The sequence below is a fragment of the Oenanthe melanoleuca genome, chromosome 6 (genome assembly GCF_029582105.1).
Source record: "Oenanthe melanoleuca isolate GR-GAL-2019-014 chromosome 6, OMel1.0, whole genome shotgun sequence".
Lineage (NCBI taxonomy): Eukaryota > Metazoa > Chordata > Aves > Passeriformes > Muscicapidae > Oenanthe > Oenanthe melanoleuca.
Window position 1 is genome coordinate 15,843,756 of NC_079340.1, and position 22,520 is coordinate 15,866,275.

At 36.7% G+C, this 22,520-nt stretch overlaps 1 protein-coding gene across 1 annotated transcript in view; it reads right to left on the minus strand.

The window, feature by feature from the left end:
• Positions 1-496: 496 nt before the first annotated feature.
• The window catches only part of TM9SF3 (transmembrane 9 superfamily member 3), a 45,165-nt gene continuing 23,141 nt past the window's right edge, over positions 497-22,520 (minus strand). Inside the window, exons 8-15 of the mRNA XM_056495512.1 lie at positions 20,698-20,792; positions 18,744-18,874; positions 10,223-10,362; positions 8,631-8,699; positions 8,393-8,539; positions 8,153-8,236; positions 7,964-8,040; positions 497-3,445 (exon numbers count right to left, since the gene is read on the minus strand). Coding sequence (XP_056351487.1) covers positions 3,378-3,445; positions 7,964-8,040; positions 8,153-8,236; positions 8,393-8,539; positions 8,631-8,699; positions 10,223-10,362; positions 18,744-18,874; positions 20,698-20,792 — 811 coding nt within the window. The 3' untranslated portion in view covers positions 497-3,377. The remainder of the gene's footprint in view (positions 3,446-7,963; positions 8,041-8,152; positions 8,237-8,392; positions 8,540-8,630; positions 8,700-10,222; positions 10,363-18,743; positions 18,875-20,697; positions 20,793-22,520) is intronic.

Below are 22,520 nucleotides of genomic sequence, written 5' to 3' on the forward strand. Positions count from 1 at the left end.
ATTTTACTGTTTTAGTACCAGAACTGTAAAAGTGTTAGTGTTTTGGGTTTTTTAACCTGAAACTTTAGTTAAAGAAACACACCTAGGACTACCCTCAAAAAACAATTTGTGTGCCCTTTATACACTTTGGAATGTAATTCTGGAATTAATAGACACTGTGGCTTCAAAACACTCAGATATCAAAAAAAAAAGCATAATGTAATGATTATCTGCAGTCTCCATTCCTTCCAATCCAGCATTCACCATATATTTTCATACATGAATTTCAAGAAGCACTTTTTATGTTGCACTATGCCTCAACTGAAAATATTTACAATTGTATTTAAATAAAATATTTGGTCAAGACTGGCTATTGCTTTATGCCACTATTTACTTAAATTCCTGGCCCCTGTACCAAGAAGTGGGAAGAAAAGCACTGAGCAGCCAACTGAAAAGTTATCAAAAAGCCTGAATTCAAGAACCAGAAACTCTTAAGAAACAACAATGGTAAGAGGAGTATTGTCTGTAAGATCTTTATTTCTTCCATAAAAGAGGAAGGACTACATCATCTAAGCAGAGAGCTTCCAATTTCTATTAAGCAAGATGGTTCAAGCTATACCCACATTTTTGGGGAGGAGGGCAAGGAGGGGAAAGGGGAACAAACAGCCTTGCCCCAAACAGCAACCATAAAGACAAGCTGTTGAAAACTGGTCACATTTTGCACTCCTTCAGAAACCAAAAGGGGGAAAATAAAGCAAACTCCCAGCTTATGTGCTAGGGTGGCTGTATAAAAATGTCAATTATTTAAACACAGTATTTCTCCAGAGTAACTTGCTTGCAGGAACAAAAGCAATGCCTGTGCAGTAAGTATCCTTCCAATGTCATTTTAGAAGATATACAATCCTATCTGGATATGCAAAAGCCAGTAATGCCAGAGAATAGAAAAAGGAAGTAGGCAGCCCACCATCCTGTGGCATTAAAAAGTGATTAAATGAAATTCACAAATGGTTTAGTGAAGTTTCTGATAGACTAATCACATAGCAGTGCTCTAAACAGAGAAGCAGACCCATTATCAAAACATTCCCTTTAAAAAAACTTTTATCTTGGCAGAGTACTTAATGTATTTATTGTGTGGAGATAATGGGTTCTCACTTCAGATTTAGAAGAACATGGATGAAAAGAGGGCTTCCCACAGCTGTATGCACTAGCAAGTACTTGTACAAAATCCATTATTTGCTTTAAGTCTCCATGTTTTGGAACAAAGACGAACTAACTGTTGACCCAGTTTATATGCTCATCTTAAAATTGGCCTGTACTTCAAAACAAACAAAAAAAATTCTGTTTAGCAGCAGACTGCTCACCTACAGACACCAATGATTCACTTGAAGCAAAACTTAATTTTATTTTCTGACAGACTGGTTAAAATTGGCCAGGGAAATCAGAGCTGAAAGCTCAAATACTTTTCAGAAGCCATAGGCAGCAGCATGCACTGCTTCCCACTATTACCTACCTGTACAGCTCACCCAAGCTAAATACAGATGCTTCTCATTGTGGCTACTGCATTATTAGTACTTTTTATATAGAAACAGCACAGCACAGTGCTAATCAATACAAATATCTGGCTCATTTTTTAAATTCAGGAAGTTTCCTTCTCCATGGCAGGTGGTCTATTTCAGCCACATTGATTGAAAACATGGCAGATGTCTAAATAAACTCACGAAAAAATCAAGCCCAGTGGCTCTCAAATCTGTCACAAACACATTCAGCATCTTTCTAACTAAATACAGTGCATAATTAACAGTCATCTTAGAAAGACTTAACCTTTATTTGCCCATTTATTTCAGTCCACACTCACCCCCACTTTTCCCAGTACACTGGCTGGATCACAAAACACTTCTTCACAGCCAAGAAGAATCTTTTTGGGTTGGTCACTCACTTTGGAGTTGTATTGTACAAGAAAGTTGTAAGCAAATTCTGAATTCAAAGCAGGGCGGGGGGGAGGGGGCTTGATAGTTGAAAACCACACTAATATTGTATACAGAAACTGGCACTCAGCAGTATTGCCTTTTCAAACATTCTCAATTGCAAACTCATCTATTTTCACAATCAAAACATTTTTGTCTGAAAAGTTTATTTTAATTTTCTGAACACTCTAAAGCAACTGTGCTTTTGATGTTATACAAGTGTTCAGATAGGATTAACAAAAATTAAAATGTTCTAAATTACAAATTTAATTCCTGTAAGAGCTTGAGAAATAGAACAGAAAAGCATGACATACACACATTGTGAAGAAACCCCAACTTTTCATGCAATGGCAGGCAAGATGTAAAAAGCCACCCGAATTCACACATTTTTACACCGAATCATCAGAAAAAGTACTCTGTAGTAAATCTGTACATCCAAATACATTTGGGATCTACACCTAAGTTACGTTATTTAATGTTATATACACTTATTACCCCTTGTATGATGTCTAAAGGAAAATCTTCATTCAACCCAAATCCAAAAAAAAATATGCAAGACTAACTTGGAAAAAAGGAGAATCACTTTAGACATTCAGTTAAAATGTTGGTTTTCTTTTAATCTAGACCTCAGAGTGTTTATTAAAAAACAAACAATCCTCTTCATTTAACATTTTGCTTTCTAACTGTACAGTAAATTGCATTGCAGAGAACACACCCCGTCTTCAGACTGTATTTTCTTTGGATGGATTTAAAATGTAGCTGGATATTACTTTAAAGATAAATAAAGGGAAGTTGGTCCAACTAGAACAATAGCTGATATATTACATGCATATGGGACTTTTATATATGTTTAAATTATTTTTTAAACAAATGAGTGTAGGGTAGTTGATATTGCAAATAAACCAAAAAGCACCTGGAGTTGAAAATACAAAACATACCTCCTATCCTGGCAATGGCAGTAAAAATCAGAAGAGTAATCTTTCTGGAACAGCATTTTTACATAATTTAGAAATGTTGAGTACCAGGAAGACTACTAATCAAGTAGTTTTAGCAGCCAAGTTTCCCTCATTTTATTGAATGGAACAAATGCTTTAAACAAACTGTTTGTCCTCTTCACTGAAGAGAGCTAGTCTATTCATCTTTAATGAGCTAGGTTTTTTGTTTTTTGATGTTGGTTTTTTTTGGGGGGAAAGATTAGCCACGTACTGTAGTAATGCCTACTGCATATAATCCAAGCATTTGCTGTGAACAGTTGGAGAAAGCAGTCAGTAAGAACCTAGGATCAATGAAATAGATGTTACTTTAAGCCATCCACAAAATGGAGACCCATATAGTGCCCAGTGTTAAAACCCAAATCTCTTCTCGCGCTTTTTGCTGTGCAAGTTCATCCCCAGGAAAACAGGAGCTGATCCATAGTTCAATTTTCTTATTTCCTTAGTCAATTTTCACATTAGTGTAGATTTTACGAACAAAGGCACTTGTTCCCATGTAACCAATAGCTCCTGCAAAATAAACCAAAAACATGGAATATGTTAGAGAGCTGATCATCCAAACAAGCCAGCGGTATAAACCACACACACTTTAACAGAAGTCACATAAAGCACATACTCTGCACACAGAAACTTCTCTACCTGCAATACTTGTTCTCAAACTCTAATTATCCACATTCCCCCTGAATGGCTGACAGGAACTTCCCCTGTCTAGCAATCCAAAGCCATTAACCCATCTTACCAAGAGGCCACGCTCACTTGGCCTTGATAAATATATCAGCCCCCCTACTGCTGCCAATAACCAAGTCCATTTTTTCTGAGCAGAGGGTAAAAAACATACAATCACCCACTCTGCAGGGAAGGTGGATGGGAGGGAGGGTTTTTATTATAAGTTACATGCCTTCTGGATGAGTGTTTTATTGGCAGATGGCTTCTTCCCTCCTGCAAAGCACAAATAATAATAGATCCCCATCCCAGGAGTCTTACACTCCATGGAGGTCTGTACAAAGACATTAACAAGTAGCAGTTAGTAGGTAAAGAAACTGCAACCTGTGGTTTTCAAATTAGTAAGAGTCATGAGCAAAGTATGCATTGTCACAGCAGTAATAAGAGAACAGGTCACTGAGTTTTTGATAGGGGCAACAGTTTATGCTAAACTCAAAATACTGCAGTATTAAGGACATCCAGAAAAATTAAAGAAATGCACTGGATTAAGGCCTCTTCTCAGGAAGAGATTCAGCAACCTACCTGGTCAAACCCAGAACCTCAGATTTGACAGGCTCAGTAAATACTGTGGTCTTACAACATCAGCAGGGAATGTCTCCAACTCTTCCAAGCAAAATGAGAGTAAGTCAATTTGGCTAATCATCATGTTTGAAGTGAAGTTGAAAATCAGGCAAGAATTAGAGACAACAGCTGTCTGACTGCCAACACAGTCATACAATACAGGATGGATAGAGAAGTCAGGGGCTGTAAATCACTGCAGAAAATTCCTAACATCAAATGCTTGGATGCTTGGTAAAGAACACTCTTAAAAGAAAAGATATTTTTCCTTCCTTGAAGCAATGAAGAAAAGCCCAGAACAAAGCATTGCAGTCAACTAGGATGCACCAGAACTGCAGAAGATTATTTAATATAGAAATCAAACCCATGCTAAAATTTTTATGCCAAACTTTCCAGTAAAAATATTAAGTAGTTGTTTTGCCTTTACAAATTAAGGCTGTACAAACCCGCAGCTGGCATTGCTGACTGTGGAATTACTCAGATCCTGAAGAGTTTTTTAACTGGAGACTGATGGGATAACTTAGGAAGCAGCCATTAAGCTGACACAAAGTTTTGATTTTTAGACACTCAAAAGTCCAACACTCATACCCAATCAAGAAATCTGCACAAGGCAAACCTAAATAAATAATAATAAATCATTCCAATGTTTTTGGAGCTTGTGGATCCAGCTTCTGTACAGCACAGCATTCCAAGTTGTATAAATATCATGGCAACCATTCCACTGGCCAGCAAACAAGGGATTTGCATTACTAACTCAGGCAAAGTAGAGTTTGATTAAAACAAGTACAGCACACACAAGATCAGGTTGCTGCTTGCAAGCAAGCTGAGGATGCAGCAGAAGGAAGGTCTGACTGTTCACTGAGAGACCAATGCATCACTTGGACAGACCCAAGAGCAGGCTGTGAAGAGGTGATGTGACCTTGGAGTCATACAGAAGCACATGCAGATTGTTCTGCAGCTTGTCAAGAAATTAATCTTCTGTCTTATGAAATAAATGAACAAAATAATGGCACTGGACTCCTGCTTTTAGACTCACCAAGCTTTTCCTGTTAAAGCAAACACTGCCAATATTTTAAATGCCTATTTCTGTTGCTAAACTGAGATATGTTCCAGAGCTTGTTCTTTAAGAGCTTCTCTACTGATGTGATGCCAGGTATCACAGAGATTTGAGAGAACTAAGCATTAACTGTGTTTCACCTGGGATCTAAGAATGCATGAGGTGGAAGTGAAGGGGAGGAGTAGAGAATAGCAGTCCCATGATACCACAATATACTCTCATCCCCATAAACAAATCATAACCTGTTCTGAATGAGAGAGGTACCTTATCCATGAAGGCCACTAATGGCCAATACCCAAGGCAGGGGTTCAGCCTCAAGGTTACTTCCCAGGCATTGAATAAAACATGGGCCAGAAAGGCAGAAACCCTGGGCAATGGGGACTAAAGAATGTCATCCTGACTTAAATGGAAGGCAGCTGGTTCATTTAAATTAAAAAAATAAAAAAAGTAACAAAGGAAAAAAAATTATTTATTTATTTATTTATTTTATTTATTTATTTATTTATTTATCTATCTATTTATCTATTTATTTATTTATTTCTTAATTAAGCACCTTACCAGATGATATTTATAACCTGGTTGTGGCCTATACAGGTTTAGCAGAAATAGATACAATACAAGCATATTTCAGCAGAACAAGCTTTTCAATACAGAGAAAAATCCAAATACTGAGGAAGAACAACCACAAAGCCAAAAGAGACTAATTCCCATCTATTACTTCAAACCAATTACCAATTTTTACCATTGTGACTTCATAAGCACAAACTTTTTTTTAAAAGCTCTTTAATTATAACTGCTTACAGTACTTATCTGAATAGAGTGTGGTATTGCAAGAGGCCTTTCTATGTTATGTAGCTCCTAAAGCCTTCCACTAAGTCGGGAAATGAGAGGGAAACATGAAGAGCTCAAAAGGTTTGGAAATTCTCACGTGCTCCCTACTTGGGTCAAGTCCCAGAACTGAGATGCTCTGCAGAGAGCAGCAAACTTTGTGGAGCAAAGCATCCCAGTATATGTGGGATTGAGTTCACTAGGCATTGTCAAGGGCATTAAACCCAGAGCTGGATGATCCATGCCTGCAGAGTTTCTCTGTGGCTGCTTTGGGCCCTAACTAGTTCATCTCACATCCAACTGTGATACCCAACACGCCCACCCCTGTGAGCCTCCAAAGAACAGCTCCACACACTTTTCACAGACCTACAGCCAGTAGCACACACACTGCACAATTCTTTAACACAAATGGCTTTGTCAGACCTCAATGGCTGCAAGTTCCCTACACAAATGCTTTTTGACAGGGGATTTTTTTCCTCCACTCCACATGCTGAAAATGGCACTTCGAAGTAAAAAGGAATCTCACAGCTTCTCTTCCAACACATTTAAAAAGACAAAAAGAAATCTCAATAGAGCTGTGGAAATAAAGTTTAATGTGCTGAAGTATTTTCGGGTTTTGAAAAATTTGGATTTTACTCCAGTATTCCATCAAATAGTGCCCTATCGTGAGAAGAAAGCATTTGACAATTTTCCTTTTTTGTGTTTTAAAACACATTTTAATTACAGAAACTGGTGGACAAGCTTGGCTTCTGCATCACAGACATTTTAATCAATACTGGCCTGAGTACTTTAGAAAGAAAACATTAGAGCTGAAAAGTATAAGCCTATTAAAGAAAAAAAATGGCTGCAAGACTACCAAAACAGCAGGGAAGTGTTGTAATGTGCCAAGAACCTGATGAAGCAAAATTACATTGTATGAGAGAAAAGGGGAACAGGTACTCAGCAGTTAAGTGATGAATTTCCTCCTCTTTTTATAAAGCATTGTGATATTACCCACCTTGCTAAGATATCAAGAAATGTATACTTTACAGAAGTAAGTTCCTGTAAGACATCTTGTGTCTCAAGTAAACTCTAAGAAATCTTCCCACTAGCTATAGGACACTGCTAAGAAGTATTAAATTAAGATCACTCAAAAAAACCCCAACTTCATAGGAAAGTGCAAAAGAATCATGAAGCACTTTCTGAAGGTCATAGAGGAAATTAAAGAAACAAAGTTAATGTGAACAAGTGTTTGGCTTCATCAGATGACCTCCCTGCCATGAACTATGTTTTTCTCTAAACATCTGTCAAAATAGTATCTTAAAAAGCAACAAAATCCAGCTGCACTCAGGAGCACCCTGCACTCTCCTCATCTGTGAATACTGCAATATTTATTTCTCAAATGTTATCCTCAAGCTCTCAGTCCTCTGTTCTGCTCACCCTCATATATACATGCCACAAGATACACAGAGTAGTGTCATCAGTACTGTGCTATCATTGATGCCTCAACTGAGTGCACCTAGCTCCTCCTCTTGGGTGACAGTAAAAAATCCAAAGCAAAATGCTAGCATGGTCTCAACTTTATTTGGAATTTATTTTGCAGGCTTTCTTGTCAAATACTGAGTTTTACAAGCTTGCACAGAGGGTGAAATTCCCTGCACAGTATGAAAATTATCTCCCTATCAGAAGACACAATCCACAGGAACCTCCTATATAAGGTAGGAACCAAGTATAAGCAGAAAACTCTTCGGGTTCTTCTTAAAGACTTTTTGAGCAGATCTTGCAGACATACACATTCCAAAAACACCAAAACCACAAAGTCAAGTCAGAAATACGAGTCTGAAAAAATCTGTTAGAAAACAATCAAAATATCTGCAACTTACCACACATTATTCCCAGAGCTGTGCTAAATACTGCCATATAACCGAAGTAAAATGATGTTTGAAACAAGCCATACATCCTGAAAAAGGAAGATAAAAACTTATGTTAGGTGTTTCCCCCATTTTTTTTATCAATAAAACTTACTTGACAATACAGTAATCTGATATTCAAGCAAGAAAATGACCACTTACTTTGTTTTGAAAAAGTAGTAGTAAAAGGAGTACATGTAAACATAAATCGCAGTTGATGCCGCAGAAAGAAAGCTTGTCCATTGCCTAAAAGTAAACATACATGTCTATCATACAACTAGCCAAAAGGCTTCCCAAGAAGATGCACAATGAACTTGGAAAAGACCCTCAGGACTGAAGAAACACTACTTTTCTACAAAAGTCTCACAATTTGGTTAACTATGAAAATAATGCTACACTTACCACCTGTAATCCTCTGCGTTTAGCAGGAAATACGTACAAACGATGGTCACACAAACTGTCACAATGCAGAGGATAACCAGAACCAGCATCATAAAGCCATACACATAGTAGATCTTGTAAGCCCAGAATGAAGTAAAAATGAAATACCTGAAGAGAGCAAACAACATATGCAGATGACATTGTAATTTAACTTAAATTGTAATTTTTAATCAAACTGGGGAATAGCTGGCGTACTCACATTTCAATAAAAATTGACCCAAAAGGGAGGATTCCACCTAGGCAAACAATAACAGCTGGTTCCATGAACCTGAAAGATATTAGGATTAGTTTAGGGACAATTGAAATTTTTCATTAATAAACATATTAAGATCAGATAATGAATATAGCACAGAATATGTTTAAAAGGTGTGCTAACAAGAATATTTCCATCTCATACCAGCAGATTAGAAAGATTCTCTCAAAAATGTCACATGTATGGGTAAAACAAGAAGTTAGTCCAAGGAAAAGCTGAAACAAAACATGAGGCTCATGCCTATCACCTGCAGGCATAAGGCTAACCTTCTAACGAGCCTAAAGGCCATAGAAAGAATCTTTCATGACAAAAAGGGCCTAAGCAATCAAGCCCCATGACATCCACTAGCCCTGAATGAAGGCAGTGAGAACACAGTGCTGTTGATGACTACAAATACAGCAAAAAGTGCAAGCAAAATTTCAAAGGAGAATGGTTATATAAATAAGAACCAGTGCTCATTTTTAATGTTATACTGAGTCATGAACATATAGCTAAAAATGAATACCCAGCTATGTGTAGAAGACACTGTCACTAAAAAGTGACCTCTCTGTAGCACTTGGATGATGCTGAATCCAGCTAGTAACCAGATTTAATTTGCAGCCTCTTTTATTATTTATAGGGAGACTTGTCTAAATTGATGGTGTGTTACTTCATCATTGTCAAGAGAAATATCTTTAACTGTCATGCTGATCCAGAAAAATCCAGCAGATTTCCAAGATACAGGTCACAATATAAATTAAATTCTAACATCTGACCTGCACAACCCACCACTAACAAGAGACTAAGTGTGCTGCACTTCTTGGACATTACAGGCTCACATGTTTCAGTGCCCCCTTCACATTCCTCTGAGCAGGGAAAGCAAGAAAAGTCTATTAAAAAAAATCCTCTGAGGATATTTTAATTTCCGTAGCTTGCTGCTTTCACCTCAGAATTAAATTAATAGGAAAAAGTGATTGCATTCATAATTTTCTAAAAACCTAAGAATACTTTTTGAGGCTAGGCACCACTTTATATTCACTTCAGAAATTATAAAGGCTTCTTCACAGTTCAAGCCATATACCTGTAATATTTTAGGTTCAAAAAGTACAGAATTGGAAACAGCATTGCAAGCTTTCTCCCCACCATAACCCTGCAAATATGTCTCAGCTTGTGTAAGGAGACCATTAATCAGAACATTTCTGCCTCCAAGGCACACTCAATCCTAAACCTGTAAAAGGCATTAACTGAAGAGGAAAGGTTTTAATGTCAATATATCTATATAAGAACTGAGTTGGCACCACCCCCTTTATACAGGGACTAAAGAGCATTTCAGGCAAAATGTGAATCAGTGATCCAGGACTGTAAACTGCTGCAACTATTAACCATGGTGTTTTAATTCAAAAGCAAAATCATATTAAGAAAATGTCAGTTGAGTGGTTCTTCTAGGCACAACTCAATTTAAATTGAAAGGAGTTATTCCATTAAAGCTGAACACCAGAAAAGCTGTTTTAAATGTACTGAAGTGAATATTTCTAGTTAACATTTATGCTTGTCTTTACCATTTCTTCTCTGGTATAGGACGAGGCACCGCATTGACACGACATGGAAAATTAGGCTGTCCTGACAGATTTCGGCCAAGAATAGTCCCAACAAGGTTCAGTGGAAGGATGACAAAGAAACAAATACAGCACACTGCCACCTGCAAGCAAAAAATTACAGTTGCAATTAAAAAAACAGGTCTAAGACAACAACAGAAGATAATCAACCATTATTAGTCCTTAGTAGTTATTGCTGTATAATCATACTCCTACTTATGAAGCATTAGTCAACACATATTTTATCAAATTGAAGCATTTTTTCTGAGATACTGTCTAATAAACATTATTAAGAATATTTTCATTCATCAGTTGAGAGAACAGTACCATTACAGACTGCTTTGCTGTTTCCACCTAATCATTATACTCAATACATTCCACAAGAAATAAAAGGAAATCTTCATGGTACTTCATAACAGAAAGTGCTGTCAGCGTCTTTTGCAAAAAGTGCTACCTCTGGGAATTAACATCTAGCAGTTAGGGAGCTGCACACGAAATTACAACTGTTGGGTGCAAAATTTTTAATCCAATTAAAGAAAAAAAAAAACCCTAGCCAACCAACCAAACCATTAAGAATCATAAAACCATGTAAGAATGCTACAAATTTTGGGTTTGTTTATTTTCCCACTATGCACCAACCAGGCAATTAAGAACATAGACTGACAAACCAGTGGCCACTGGTATACAAAAGTACACAATACAGAAGCAGAATGATCCTACTTACATACAGAAATCAAGTTTATGCACAAAACAGGAAAGGTCAAGCCAATGCTCCAGCTCCTTCCAATGGAACAGCCTCTCTAAAAATCTACCATGAATCTTTTTATGCCACTATACTTCTGTAGCTCCATTTTTTTCTATTTTTTAAAAGCAACATAATTTATCTCTCAAAAATAGGAAAATTTCAAGTGTTTAGCAAGACATTCTCTACTTGTAACCCTTTAGCACAAAAAGAAATAGCATTAGACAGTTTGGTAACTTTTTGATATTGATAACTGAAGACAGAACAGTTGCCCATAATGCAATCATCACAGAAGTGAATACTGACCCTGTGACCTTTTCTATGCAAACATATGAAAATACTGCCTTTTAATGGCTTTGTTGCCTGAGGCTCTGTGTACACCCCTGGTGCCTCCAGAGCAAAGGAGCTACATTTGTCTTCACTCCAGCAGAATGCAAAGTCCATGGCAGCAGATTAATGCAAAACAACAGAGAGCAGAACAGATCTAAGAGCACACATTGACTTAAGAAGAAGTTACTCTGCGGATAAATAAAAGCTGCTCCTGTGTGCTGTATCTAAGAAATCTACAGCAAGCAGTTGAAAAGAAACAATGACATTAGTTCAATACAAACTTAGCATTAGGTGAATCACACAAATTTAAGGCAACGTTTGACTAAAGTCAGTGGGTTGTTTTTCTATTACTGGCTAGCTTAGGTCAGATGTGAGGGAAAACATTGCCTGGGGTTGGATGGTGCAAGCCTCCATGCATCACAGGAGGGGTACACCAAACTGTTTGGTGGGTCAACAAGCAGAAGCACTTTCCAGACTGCTCTGTGTATCTTTGAGGAGAGGTTATTAAAGAATTACTTAATGAGCCATTAAAATATGAAGTGTCACTGGTAAATAAGGAGACACTAAATTGCACTTATACTTGAAGTATAAATAATATAATAACAATAAAGCAGTTTTTACACAATTAATTTAGTATCTCCCATTTATCTTCTTCCATTACTCAAAAAACACAAGTAAGCAAGCATAATGTTTTAAGTAGGACACTGAGGTTGCCTAAGAATAAATTTCAGGAGAAGTATAAAACTCATTCAATGGATACAAATTCTGCCCTTAAAAACTGCTCAGTCTAAATGAATAAGCAGATGGGAATTTTCAGAGAAAAATGTCAAAAAGTATCAGGAACATCAAAAAACATCACCTCGAGTGTTACATTCATTAAAATCCTCACTAAAAAGTCCCAGCTTGTTTGAGTTGCAGTGGGTAGAAGAGATGTTCAAGAATTAAAGCTTGGATAGGATCCAAAGAATTTCTGAGCTGAACACATTGAAACCACTTCCATTTTTGAGAAGAGTGCTCTGCTTCCTGCAGCAAGGCCCTCTGGATGTGTCAGGTGTGGATTGTGCTCTGTGGTGGTGTTCTGGCAGGCAGGTTTCACACCTGGCTGAGGCACAAAGCTCAGATCCAGGCAGTGTGAAAGGGCATCTGTACTGCTCATGCAGCCACAACTGTCTATAGTGCACGTTTTAAGATGATTGTAGCTTAATTTCCTGATCTTAGAAATTTCTAGACTGGAGACAGTGGTAGAAAGAGAATCCACTGCTTTGCTGCATAAAGGAACTGCCCAGGAACAGCCTTGGGCTCTAAGCTCACCTGGAACAACACTTAGCATTTTGTATTTGTTCATCTTGCAAAATATGTCTATTTTACAGAATCCATACAATAAGATTACAACCTTGGAAAAGGAGCCAAGCAATGAACATCCAAGCCTAATTACTGATTAGCTGGCAAACTCCTGGATGAAACAAGGCTGTCAGTAGCATTTCATTTTAGTGACACCCTCTGCAGAGCTCAATGGCTTCATATCAGGTGGGAAAGGAAAGGGCTCAACTTGATCCAGCAGGGCTTGGCAGTTGTGTTATCCAGGAAACTGACTCAGCAGTAGCTTTGAAATCTAAAATGTTCATCTGCAGAAAACAAGCTGTGACAGACAAAGGTTCCTTGAATAATGACTTCAGTAAGTACAGGCAAGCTATCCCAGTACACTTATAACTGGCATCATTCAGAAAATCTGAGTGCTTGTGGTTTCATTATCAGATCAAAGTATGACTGATAACGGTGTAACATCTTACATTCTGTTATCCATTTGGCTGAAAAATTAACTTATTTCAAACAGAACAGCCAGCATCTTCAGCAATACCTAGGAGCAGCATTAGATAAAGTCAACATTTTGTTAAACAGTGAAATGCCACTTGTCTTAATGCTATGCTGGTTCTGAGGACACCTGAAAGTGAAGTACATTTTTTTCCTTTTATCCTGGAGCCATTTCAGGAGTCTAAAAATTATCTGAGCTCATTCTGGAGTACAAAGGAGACACAACTGGGCAAACAAGAATGAACCAGAGCACAGGCTCAGGAATGCTTCCTACTCCCACTTGGCTCTGATAAGCTGTCCAAAATGAAGATGATGTGCATGTTCTTTCTACTGAGGTAAGACCATCCTAATGACAGCAACCTGCTGGTTAAGATGACCAACAAAACCAGTACTGGCTGTACACACCATGTGGAACTCAGCAGCATCTCCTTTCTTGCTTTCCACTCATTGTCTAACTCACATGCAGTCTAACTGCTAAGATTGATGACTGGTAAAACAACTTTCTTCACACTTGGCAATAACAAGCCTTCTCTGGATGTGAGACATGACTGGAGAAAGCTGATGTTTTTCAGACATGTTCTTCTTACTTACAGGTCTGAGGTAAAATCAGTGCCCCTCCTCTCAAACTAAACATGCAGTGAGCGCCCACAGCCACAGATGGCAAGGACAGTGTTTGCAGGCTGGGCAATATCCAAGCCTACAGAGCCTAAATCCCAACTGAAGCAAACACAGGGAACTGGGCTAACAAGTGTCTTAAAGATGAAGTTACAAGATTGCTGCCTAAAAGGTTTGCAGGAGTAAGAATACAAGAGGAAAAGCAGTTCAGGCACTTAATGGCCTCCACCATCACAAATAGAAAGGAGAAATGAAGACAAGATCGACACACATCTGCTCTATCTTCCTGCCAAAGTCACTGACAACGTACTAAAACATCTGATCCCAAGAACAGCAGTTGTGTGACAGGCAGAGATAAGAAAGTTATGGCTTTATGAGTGCTTTAAGAGTTATTACTGTAACATCAGCCATGAGAAATTCAGAGAAGGGTTCTAACACAAATTATGCAAAGAGGCAAATATATTACACCTTCAAACCTGTTTTTTCATCAAGCAAACAAGCAGAGGTTCTCTATAATCCACGTTACCCAAAACAAATTACATGAGTAATTTACGTGAGCTTTCTCTACCAAGCCAGTACATTAAAAAATACTTCTTTTATTTTGACTGTTGCAATTTTGTTGTACAAAATATCTTATTTATACACTAGCAGCCGATTTAGCTTGTGGGTTTTAGTTGCCATAGAAGAGATTGTCAACCTCAACAAGCCTGCATTCTTTCTAACTCCTTTTTGTTTTGTTTTGATGGGGAAAGAATATTCTACTGCCCTTGACTGAATGTGCAGAATTCAGTTTTCCATATCTGAAAGGAAACATTGTCAAGAAGGATATAATTTATTTCCTAGTGCCACATGTTTCATATTTCTTGACAACTGTAGATTAAACTTCTTTCAAAGGTGATAATTAAAATTTTTATGAGCGTATCTAATATTAAACAGCTACTGGCAGGCTATGGTGCCATGTCTGCTTAATGCTCAGGGAAAAGAAGCAATAAAAATTAACTGTCAAAGCAGCAGCTTGATCTTCCCTGTCAGCTACCAAAATGCACTCTCAGTCATGAGACTCCCTCCCATACAGTGGTTACTAAATTTGTATAACACAACAGTTTTCTGCATATTGTCCAAACATTATAAGAAAAAGAACAGAATAGAAGGCTTCAAAATAAAGTGTTATTAGTTTTATTACAACTAAGTTGTTAATCTAGAGTGTTGCTTTGGGAAATAAATTGAACTGTTGAAAATGTAGGCAGAAGAATTAAGCTATGTCTATTTTTAGCAAAACGAAGAGTTTTGACCAAGGGCTGCACAGTCACTTTGAAGCAATTTGAGGAAGCACCCTGCTGAATGTATGTAACAGGATTTTAGTCCTATTTTTAGCCAGGTGTATTTCTTTATCTGGCTCAAGGCATGAAAATCATTGGCACCACCAGGTCCTCTTTTTTTAGTGGCAGTCAATACTCCTATCAACTCAAAGCTGTCAGGGAAAGCTGCAGCTTGGATTAAGCTATCTGTTAGAGAAAATATTCTTTTCTTTTCAAAAAAAGGTAAAAAAGATGCAAACAATAGGGTCTCAATGCCAAGAGAAATACAGTGTGCTTAACCTTATTTAATTAAATCATTAAAAATGCACACTGGAAACCTTAGCCATAAAGGAACTTACTGTTCAAACAAAACAAAACCCATAAATCTTAAAATAGTTAATAGAAGCTGCATAGATTTTGCAGTCAGAATATTACATTAGTCATAGTAGCCTTAATGGAAATCTTTAAATTATGCATCACTCACAGAAGAACATAAGCAGTCAGAACTTATGAAATGCCAGAATTAAAATGGTCCCTTCAAATCCAATCACACTGCACTCTGTAGAAATTCTGCATTAGTCAGTATTTCTGCACAGAACCAGTACCATACTCCTCAAAAATATTCTGGAGAATTCACTTCACATACCATTATTTTAAATTCTTCTTAAATCTTCCATGCTCCACTTTTTACATATAATTCAAACACAAAAAAATATAAAGATGATTGTTAAATACACCAGAAAGACTGATTAACATCAACAGAAACTAAGTCAAGATGTATAACAACTTCAGAACTCAATGTTCACTAGGAAGAAGACATAATAATCAAAATGCACCAAAGAATTAAATTTGGAGTCCAAAGGTATGAATAATTGAATAAAGGTGAAGGGATGGGTGAAAAAAGCAGAGATTTTATGTCTCCTTCAGAAGCTCTGGAAAGATTTAATGCATTAAGTTTTAAAAAGGTCTCATATTTGAATAAAATCTGTCATACTCTTGTTATCATTCTGAAGAGAAGGGCAGCTAAGAACTACCCCAAGGAAGAGATTAAGGTTTTGTTCATGCTCATGGCTTATTTCACTGCAGGCCTGTCATTCCATAGGCAAGACAGCTTGCAAGTATATCTAAAAGGGCTAAGGGCAGAGTCCTAAGAGTGAAGACTGATTTCAGAAACAAGTTTTGCATCCTCCCAGGCCCTGCAACATCTTCAAGGAGATCCCAGACACCAGGAATGAGTTATACAAGGTGAAGGAAGTTTTGAAGTTCAAAACAAACTATAACAAGATGCATGAAGATCCTGAAGTGTCCAATCAATTTGAGGACTTCAAGACAAAGTATAGAAAAGCAGATACCAGATAGGTGGAAGATGCAGCAACTAGGTGTTAGTTTGGATGCCCTGGATTTGATTCTATCAGCTGCCCTTGCCTAAATTCCACAGGAAAATCTCTCTGGAGGGAAGAATTAAGTCACAGAGACTACTGAGATACTTCACTGGGAAGCATCAATGCAAAATTGGCAAAGTGCAGGATGACATACTTAAGAATAGTCTCTTAGCAACCTTTTAGTTAAGGAACTTTTTTCAGCAACACAGTTTCTACTTTTTCCAGATTTACAACAGTCAAGACGAGGAGCCAATACTTGCCAGCAACTTAAATCAAGGAGTGTGGTTTCAAGACATGTCAGGGTAAAGGAAATTACTTCTGTGCTCTAGTACATTTAGGTGGCAGAGGTTTTATTTCCCCAAGAAAGCAGCAAATTTGCATTAGTCAGTTTTGAAAGTTTCTTTACATTGAAAACAGAGGTGGAGAGACACAAAGGGATCTCATCATAAAGCCAGAGGGCTTCCTGGGGACTTCAATCTGAAGCATAACACGGTAATTGCAAGCAATTTCCATTTCCTCCTACCAACCAGCTTGTTGATTTGAAGTCATTAGAGCGTTGCTTATTCTGATGAAGTTTCCGATTCATAACCTGCTTGCCTGCTAACTCCACTTAAGTTTTATTGCCACAGTCACAATGATTCAAACACTTTCATAAAACCTTGCAAACATTAAAATCACTGTGTATAGAGAGTCCTAACATCCTGATGAAGTGAACCCTGATGATTTATATATCCATTAGCTTTTCCATGCGCGTGCCCATGGTCTTAAAATACAAATCAGTTGAACAAATTCACAAGACAAATTTCAGCACAGGTGGAATCACCTTCCCTCAGCATTTCTGGCCTCCAGATGAGAGAAATTGAGAAATGGGATACCATAACTGCTTGCTTAGCAGTACAACAGAGTCTCTTTGCACATATCAAAGATCAATGCTGTAAACTTTTACGACAGTATTGTATATGGCTGCTAGCACAGGAAAGAAAAAACAACACGTTGCTTTGGGACACTGACCAACTAACACAAATACTCAAAGATAAAATTTTAATCTATTTTCTTGAAGAAGAAAAACAGAAAAAGTAAGTGAAGAGTTTACAAACATGTTTAGCTTTATATTATGTTTAGTGGTTTTATAAAAAGCTGGCATTTAAGCATGCTTTGAAAACACTGTTAATAAGGAGGTGACTAGAACCAGCAATGTACACAGAATAACTCCTCCATCAGTAAAAAAATTACTGATTGAAAGTCTTTGCCTGAAGAATTGTCTCTCTTCTTGTTACCTTTTATAATCTCTATCACATTCATTCATTAACAATGTGTTCTTTAGAAGTATTTTCAGTTACATACTGAACTCCCATCACAAACCCAAATAATACAATATGTAAGACAGAAACTTCTGATACTAAGTTTCATTTTGTGGTAGATTTAAACGAAGAAATCCAAGGCTACTTGAATGTCTCTGAATTGTATGAACAACCTATCACAAAAACTGATATGCAAAGAAGAAATCTACATAAAATGTTAAATTCCAAGATTTGCTACAGATACTACTGAAAACAAAATTTCCTGTATTACAAAATTCTTTTAAGTTAACAGTGCTACTGCACAAAAGTAGAAAAAGCAATATTATGGTGTATATTTAAAAAAAATTTCTGCTTTAAAACACTAATCGTTACAAGCTCAAACACAAATTCTGCCCAAGTAGCACGTGATTATTTCCTACATTTTATTCACAGGATTATTTGTTTGAAAGGGGCCAACACAAAGTCCTGACAAAGGAAATAGAGAAAGTCATCATGACTAAATGAAAAATTACTACAATCAGCATAGTTTTTCAAGTGATAGGGAAAATGTACAGACACAAGACCATGACTGGACAGTAAATAACACTAAACAAAGTGAAAAGAGTGAGCCATTTTTATAAAGACAGATCTGCTCAGAATGTCTCATATTGTAGCCTGATCATTTATTTTTATTTTTTCAATTTGAATCTCTTTGTATTTCACTTTATATTATAAACAGTTTGCATTGGCCATCCAGAAGGAAATTCAAGTTGCTAACTTTGCACATTGTTAAAACACTTAGCATGAATACAAAACAGAAGTGGCACTAAGCAGACATAAGACTGTTTTTGGCATCCAGCAGCTGTTGTTATTGTGATTAAAATGAATTATACTTGAAGCACATTAACTCCCTCCCCATGATAAATTTCTAATTAGCTAAAGCTACAACTTATAAATGTATTTAGATTAAAAATATTATTTTTCTTATGTACAGTGTAGTTTAAATTCTCTAATAAAACAACTCACCATGGTTGCAAAGGGTATAGCTCTTGAAGCATGGTAATAGATGGCAATGAAGTTGATGAAGAAGGCAGTTCCACACACCATTGCTGGAATAAGGAAGGCTCCGATGAACATCTGCTTTATCCATCGCCTTCCTGTAAGAAGGGACATTTCAGTGGGACTGGTAAGATACAGCATATTTTTTATTAAAGTTGATTAACAAACACTCCAGAATTTACATGTTTGACTACTTCTCCCACAAAAAGGTGAAAGAAACAACTAACAACATGCTATACCAATACAAGAGCTAAAAGCAAATGAAGTTTCATCTGACTCCTGGTAACTGCCAAGATGCAGCACATTAATCAATTTAGTAGGCCAGGTGAAAAGATAAGAAAAGGGATACAGCATGAGAACATTTCAGCTGAAGAACAGTATATCCTGACTAAGCTGGCCAAAGAACCTGAGGTATGAAACCTAAGGGTATATGTAGCTGCAGAAGAGAAGAGACAGAGAAAGCAGAGCTGGCCCTGTGCAGAACCTGCTCCCACTCTGAGAGCACAGGAGAGCACAGCACTGCTCCCAGGACAACTCAGCACTACAGCTGCTTCCAGGAAGCACCTGCTCTGGGCTGGCTTGATCCAACCAAACTGATCACTCACAGTCAGGATGCATTAAGGAAATGGCTATGCCTGGTATAAGGCAAAATGCCACAACATTTAACATACAGGAAAACTGGGCTCTTGGCATCTTCAACAGCAGAAAAGGTATAAAGAAAGTGACTTCTAAACTCCAAGCATCAAGGGAACAGAACACTTGTTAGTAGTTTTTACTAAGTTTAGAGCTCCCTAAAGAGCTCAAAGAAATCCTTTTGGGCAATAGCTCAAAAATTTCCCCATCTGTATTCCCTGTACTTTTTATGCTCTTAAATACTGTCTATATTTATACACTATGATATTAATATGCGGTAAGTAAAAGCAATTTTTAAAAACATATTTTTTCAAAATAATCATATGTATTTTCACCATGAGCCAACATAATCAACATTTCACATTTTGATACATGTTTATCTGTAAAGAAAAAAGCATATCTGGTTCAACTATAGAGCACAATGCATTACAGCCCAGCAACCCTTTTCAAACTAGATCTGGTTTTGTACAAATGGCTATGTTTATAAACAAGCCACATAAAAATAAACTTCTAACCTCCAATCTCAAAGTACAGTTGAGATTGAATGCTAACAGATATATCATGCTAAAAAGACATACATTTTCTTTTGTGAACTTACCAGAATTATTTTTTCTAAGCACTCTAGAAGATAATAGATATTGATTATTCTTTATTGCAGCACAGGGAATGGATGAAGCTAGTGCACTGCAAGAATCTAACTGGTCATAACTCAGAGGCATAGTGGGGAGCATCTGAAGACAGCCTGTGCAAATCTTCTGTCAATTTTATTTGGCTTCTGCTCTCTACTGATGCTCATTTTGATTTGTTAAGTATAAAGTAGAGCATATACTGGAAAGTAGAACAACTTTCTTTAAAAGATGATATAAGCAGTTTTCCCATCCACAATTAATGGCCTAGTAAATAATCTATACTCATCCTTTTTGTGTTAGCCTAACATAACACGCCTAGCACATACAGAAGAGGACCATGTAGGAGTCATCTGAAGAAGATGACATGAGCCAAAAATTATACACAAGAGTATAACAAGCAATTCAGAACTCACAACTGTAACAGTTGTTAACAGCTCTTTTAAATTAACCTAAAACTTCAGTTAACTTTTTAGAAAGCTTAGCCAGTACTGAGTAGATAATATGAAACTTAAATATACTCAAAATATTTTCTGTTTATTAAAAATTTAATAGATTCCATCTAACTCCATAAGGACTCTTCTACATTAGTGCAAATCAGAAAATAATAACTTCTCCATTAAACAATGCAACAAAAATTATGAAACATGAAAATAATTTACCTCCTTGTCTAGCATAAAGGCTTCCTCCAAAATATCCATTCACTGGTGATGTTGCAGCATAAACAAATATAGCTGTACTAAGCATTGATCCTCTCCTACAAGAAGGGATGTTTTAAGTAAATTAAATACAAAACCAAACATAATCAGAGAAAAAAAAAACCAAAACAAATCCTGTATTTTTAGCAGAAGCAGTTATTGAATATTTTTATGTAATAAAAATATTTAGAAGTGCTTAAACTGTAAAATCTGTGTAAGAATGAGAACTGTTTGTATACAAGGCTTTGGCCAAGTCTAATTCAATGTGGGAAAGAGAATTTTGACATACTACATTCTTTTCTAACGTGCATTTATTTTAACTGGAGTATAGACTCTCACCTCTGGTAAATATACTCTGACATTTGGACATGTGTACTTCGTGCATAAATAACTATTTACATGAATACATTAAGTGTAAGATTCAACTGCAGATAAAATGTCAAAAGGCCACTATTAACAAAAATATACTAAGATTGTGAATAATGTTTCTGCCATCCTCCAGAAATTAACTTTTAAGATAAAAAGTGCTCATCTGGCAGAAAATTAGATTTAGAAACTATAAATACTATAATGAAGTCACAAATCAGCATTAAGTAGTGCAATCAGAAGAGCTTAGTAATTTTTAAATGTCACCCCATTAAATGTTGGACTACTAATTTTGGCATAATTTTTCTGAAATTTTACAAGCAAAGCTAATAATTTAAAATCAAAGAAGCCATTTCCAGATACATTTTAAAAGATCAGATCTAAGAATAGGATATAAATGTTATTCATTAATAGAGTTGTTTCACCACATCCCTCTGCTATTCTTCAAGAGCAAACTGCAGTAGGTTTTCAGCTGACTTACTGTACTTTCCTCAAATTAGTTGCTCTGAGACATTCTAGTTGCTGCCATTTTGGTTTTTGAGGAACCATTCCTGGATGCCTGCTGTACTCAAAGAAGCAATCTTTAGCACTTAAGCTTCCATGGCAGCACGGCCAAAGCAGAGACCTGCTGGTCACACACACTGAAGGACTGTTTTGCCAACACTTGTTTTTTAAAAACATCTCGTAACTTAAGACAATTTAGAAACACATGCAAAACCCCCAAGAGCAGGCACAGTCTGAAATGGCACTACCACTGTGCAAATCCAGGCTACCAGTAAGCACCAGACTTGGTGCTTTTTTTTCTAAACATAAGAACATAAGAATGTTTTTTTATAAATATAAAAAAAATAAAATTTTCCTAAACATAAGAATTGTCTGCACCACATTTGATCAATTGTTCTACTACACACCCAGAATTAAATTCACTTTGAAAGTGACAGAAAGGCTATTGCAATAAAAGACTATGCGAACATATATTTTCAAAAAAATATTGTTCTGATACATTTTACAACTGACATGACTAACTTACAGCTTCCCTACAGTGCACATACATTCTGAAATGGTTTCACTTTGTCCTCTGAAGGGCTGACATGCTGCACAATTAAAAGTGTGCATGTATGCCTGTCTAGAGGCACAAGGAGGGGAATAACACCCTAGGAAAAATAAAAATATGCAAAATTCTGCTGGTACTATAGAATGGTTTTTTAAACACACTGTTAAAAGGCCACTAAATTGAAAAGCAAGAGTTCTCTCTAGTGGCACATTAGAAGTATTACAACTGGTTAAAATCAAGTTACAGGTGATACTCACAGATGAAAGTTTAGTTACTGCTTAAAACAGATCACTTGTAAAAAACCCAAAGAAGCCCTAAACATAAGCCAATAATTCCCTCCAATACCCAAAATACACCACTACAGAAA